At 45.3% G+C, this 4,988-nt stretch overlaps 1 protein-coding gene across 1 annotated transcript in view; it reads right to left on the reverse strand.

Annotated features, from left to right (window-relative positions):
• Nucleotides 1-4,988, reverse strand: part of FBLN2 (fibulin 2) — a 71,080-nt gene that overhangs the window by 34,521 nt on the left and 31,571 nt on the right. Inside the window, exon 2 of the mRNA XM_027903247.1 lies at nucleotides 607-718. Within this exon, the coding sequence (XP_027759048.1) occupies nucleotides 607-718 (112 nt within the window). The remainder of the gene's footprint in view (nucleotides 1-606; nucleotides 719-4,988) is intronic.

Below are 4,988 nucleotides of genomic sequence, written 5' to 3' on the forward strand. Positions count from 1 at the left end.
TGTTCCAGACTAGGGGGAAGGGAACTGGATGAATTGCAGCCAGTGGAATATTGAATCCATGTTACTCTGCACCCACTCTCCTTCTCCTGCTGTGCAGGCTGAACCTGGAATACCTGGGACCCTCCTGGAATGCTCCTCAGGGCAGATGCTGCTGCCACCAGCAGCATTTTCAGGGTGCATGATCCCCCCTCCAGCTGAACACAGGCACCACAACCAGGGGCCATTCACCCTGGGCAATAAACACACCATGTCATGATACAATTAACAATTAATCACCACATTTAACACTGCCAAAGGGAAGCCGAGCTCTGCCCTTCCATTCATCTGAAACTCCACAAATGTCCTGAGAATGGAGGGGGGGAAAATTTCCTCTGCTCACACAGGAGAGGCAAAAACCTTAACAGGCTTTGTTTAGAAGAGATTTTAGGGAAATGGAAGGGGAAAGCCTTCTTTCTAATTTGCCACGACACACTGCCAGTCTGCCAATAACTCAGACCATGAACGAAACAGTTCCCTGTCTCCTGGACACCCCACGAATCATATTTGATTTCTTCTAAAGGACTGTTCTTTACGTTAATCCAAAACGTTGGGGGGTGCCTCACATACCTGCAGATGTCACCATCCATTCCACTCACGGGGATTTCTGTGCACTCCCCATTGTCTATGGCCCACTGTTGTCCAGCTCCACAGCAGCTCTCAATCAGTTCCTTGGTGGAACCTGTGGAAAACAGACACCCAGAGTTTTTAATATGGAATGGATTGGGTTTGGCTCTGTTCCCTTAACTGAGGAGATCTTTAAAATTGCCATAGTTCAGCCTTTTACTTTTCTTTCTTTCTTTCCACATTTCATTTGGTTAAATGCAAAAAAAAAAAAAAAAAAGAAACAGGCAACTGATACCTGAAGCATCTTGATACAACTGATCACCCGGTGATGCCTTTCAGGAAGGAACAGCAGAGGGAAATTAGAGTTTTACATGCAATAAAAGACATAAGGGGTTTGAAGAAAACTCCACATTTGACATCTCTGAACAAAAGAAAAACCTGTGAAAAATCATGCCTGGTTCCCAAGCTCTAACAGTGCCCTCACTATCTCTGGGTTACCTGACCACATCCCAGCCCTGGAGGGTTCAGCTGGTTTAAAACCATAATGGAAAGGGTTTGGGGACATAACTCTGCCTCTGCTAATGAGCTCCTGTAAAACACTGGCACCAGGATGCAGTGAAAGAAAGAGATGGATGCCCAGAACTGCTGCATTAATTTTCACATTTTTCCTTGTGGGTTTCCAGCTAAGATGTAAATTTGCAGGTTAGAGTGAAATACGATTTAATTTGCAATATCCCACATGGCTGCTACAGAGAACAGACGAGGGCACATCACACTGGGCAGGAAGGGGGGGTTTGGAGCCTGGACAGCAGGCTGTGACTTTGATCTACGTGTCAGTGCACACAATGAAGATGGTCTATCAGACCACAGGGCTCTGCACTCCCCAGAGTCCATGGCCCTGTGCTGAGTGGAAACAGCACACGCTTCTCTCCCTTGGCCCATCAGAAGTGCTCCAGTTCCTCTTCAAGCCATTTACACGGATATAAGGAACATTTTGTGCCTTTTATTCCTATTTCCAGGTCGGCCTCTGGCATGGTTTGGTGTTACCAGTGAGAAGGAAGAAAAGCAAAGCAGCCCAAAGTTGATGGAGATGGGCGGGTGCAATGGACCTTGGGGAGCCCCACCGAGCTCTCTTTGCCCAAGGCCCAGCAAGATTCTCTGCAAGAATCCACGGCCAGTTTTTACACCAATCACTTCTGCCTGATGTAAATCACTCCTGCTTGCAGCAGGAGCGGGGAACCACTTTCTCTGCAAGGACTTCAGGAAAAATGCCACTGCTGCAAAGGGCCCTGCTGAAGGTGCAACGCTCTCCTGATGAGACCTGGCAGCAAAACTTAAACAATTGGGAGCCAAGCCCAGCTGGTCTGGCCTTGCACAGTTTGGATCTGTCAGGGAACTGCATTCAGGTTGGCAGGAGGACTCTGCAGTCAGCTCATGTGGGCCCAGAGCCAAAGCCTCTCCTCCTGTGTGTCAACAGCAGCATTAGATGGCAGCTCCTCCAACACACCCTGACTGATGAAAAAGTTCACTGAATCCTTCCCTTTGTCTGCATTTGGTACACGGTACCAAGTCAAAGAATATTTCCTTGCGAAATTGAAACACTTATAACTACAAGTGAGGCATTTTTGGAAACCATCTCAAAACATCTGGGCTTCCACATTGCACAGTTCAGAAAAGCCCAGACAGCCCAAGTTGCAATGTTAAAAAATATCAGCACTTGCACAAATAGAACCACAGATCGGTTTGGGTTGGAAGGAACCCTAAAGCTCCTCTCCTTCCACCCCCCTGCCACAGGAAGGGGACACATTCCACTAGAGCAAGTTGCTCCAAGCTCTCCCAACCCTAAATAATACAAAGCTCCTCAGCAGAAGGTCATTCCTTTGCACTTTCAACAGCCCTCGCCCTCCTCTGGGTTTTGTTGGTGCACCAATAAACAGCAACTCCAAAAACACAGCCACACAGTGCTATAAAATACTTTTTTAACATAGTTTTAATTCACTCTGTTGGTGGGAACTCCACTCATTTAACCGAGTGCTGAAATACATTTGTTGCTCTTGCTAGAACACCAGAACAGAGCAGAATTTACTTATCTATATTGCAGTAATCTACGTGATTTATAAGGCAAATAAAAGCGAGTTACTCATTCCTCACTAAAGATTCAATATCAGATTGCTCTCCTGAAGGGTCACACTATTAAATAGTCATATTTGCAAAATATATCCCCTTTTGTTGTGATCTTATGAATAATTAAATCCTGACTGAAGTTATAATACAGTGATCAAATACTGCATTTTATCTTAACCAGGGATTAAAAATTAAAAAAAAAAAAAAAAACCAAAATAACTTATAATAGAGCTCACAGTCATTAGCATGGATTTGTAATATATTAATTCTCCATTATCAAAACCAAATATATACAAGTGGATACATGCACAGGACTGAAGATCACAGAGCTTCTATGCTGGATGGAGACTTTCAGCTCTGTGTATAACAGACTTTGAAATACTAAAACATTGAAACACAGCTTTGTTTATTTGGGGCTTCCATTATATTAAGCAGATTTCGAAGCAGATTTGCATCTACTCAGGGGAAACAAAGTCATTTTATCTGAGAACTCCATAATCCTGAATTTTTTTTACACTGTGTAACTCTGATACTTCACAGAGTAATTTCACAAGACACCTGTTAATAGACAATTTGCTATTTATAGATTTCTTGACTAGGGGAAAAAAAAAAAAGCCTCATTTCTGTCAGGCTGTATTACAGAACAGCAGCACTTCTTGCAGTTCAAGACCTCATTCCCGCAATTATCACTTTGAAAATATGAACTGAAGAACGTTTTGGCCTTATCTCTGAAATCAGTGTATTGTCTTTTTTAAAGACATTGAGAAATTAATTCAAATATTTAGAAAAACCTTTTCCTCTCAGAACATTTTAACTCCTCCCTGACTGTGCTTTGAAGTTGTCTCAAGGCCTCCCACCTGCTCAGGGACACATCCAGGTTTTCCACAGCCCTATGACAGAAAAATCTGCTATGGGTTTAAAAATGGGTGTGTTTCACAAAGCAGAGTTTAAGCTCAAACATCACCCTGAAGAAGACACAAATCACAGGCTGCTAAATTATTTCCCCCCACTGACACAGTGACCCATAGGTTTGTTGGAGCAGCAAAGGAGACTCCTCTCATTACAGGAGCAGCGAGCATCGACCCATCACAGCAACCGACCCATCACAGCAACCAACTCATCCAAGCTTCCCACCCACAAGGGGCAACTGAGGGGTTAAATTTGGCCATTAGCTTTCACAGTACCCTGATTTCATTCAGTTTAAACAAACAGTTATTTTTCCCTTCTACTAAAGTTATTACAGGAGCCATGACATATTAAGGGCTCTAAGACAGTAATTTTTATCTACAGAGAGACCCATGTAAGGCAGAAATAGTGCAGGGGCCTGGATAGACCCACTTGGTCCAAGGTACAGCTAAAGTTCAAAACTGATATTAATGCCAAATAAGACGACCTGTCAGCCAGGGAAAGTCAGTGCACTGCATTCCAGAGGGAGCAGGAATCACCAGGAAGATCAGCATGCCAGGGGCAGGGTGATGTTATCAGTCCCAAGCAGCTCCACCTCTCCTTAATTTCAGCTGTTAATTTCTGGATCAGCACTCACCTGTGAGAGAGGCAAAGGTCACACCCCCTAACTGAGCTGAGCTCATGTTCTTATGATGAAACATCCTATTCCATTCCTACACCTGGGGAAAATAGTTTATCTTCCCCAAAACTATAGTGCTTACACGTGGAAGGGAGGGGAAGGGGGGGTTAATAACCAACAAACAACACAGGATCTTCCAGGGAAATGAGTTTGTGCACTAAGATTAATTCTGACGTGGAAACTCAGAGACGCTCCATTAGGGCACAACTTCCTTCTGAGGGCCTCACTGCTCACCCCCACGGGCAGTGACAGCCAGGACTCTTGAGAAATCACACAATTCTAAAAAAAAGCAATTGCACAAACCACCCAAGTCCTGAGCTGGCACAAATCACCCACTCCCCAGAGCCTGGCGGGGCAGCCCCACAGCCCAACTTCACCCGTGGGGAGGTCCCTCAACATCAGTCACCTGCAATATTGGGGCAGTTTTGGGCATCACAATATAAGGAAGATCGGAAGCCATTGGAGAGTGTCCAAAGGAGGGCAGTGAAGATGGGGAAGGGCCTGGATTTGAAGGTGTGTGAGGACACTGAGGGCACTTGGTGTGTTCAGCTGGAGCAGAGGAGACTGAGGGGAGACCTCCCTGCAGTTCCAACTGCCTGGGCAGGGGCAGAGGAGGGGCAGGACTGAGCTCTGCTCTGGGGGGAGCAGGGACAGCCCCCAGGGAATGGCTGGAGCT

The sequence above is a fragment of the Empidonax traillii genome, unplaced genomic scaffold, assembly GCF_003031625.1.
Source record: "Empidonax traillii isolate 1590-97213 ecotype Southwest subspecies unplaced genomic scaffold, ASM303162v1 scaffold947:size350189, whole genome shotgun sequence".
In the NCBI taxonomy this organism is placed as follows: Eukaryota; Metazoa; Chordata; class Aves; order Passeriformes; family Tyrannidae; genus Empidonax; species Empidonax traillii.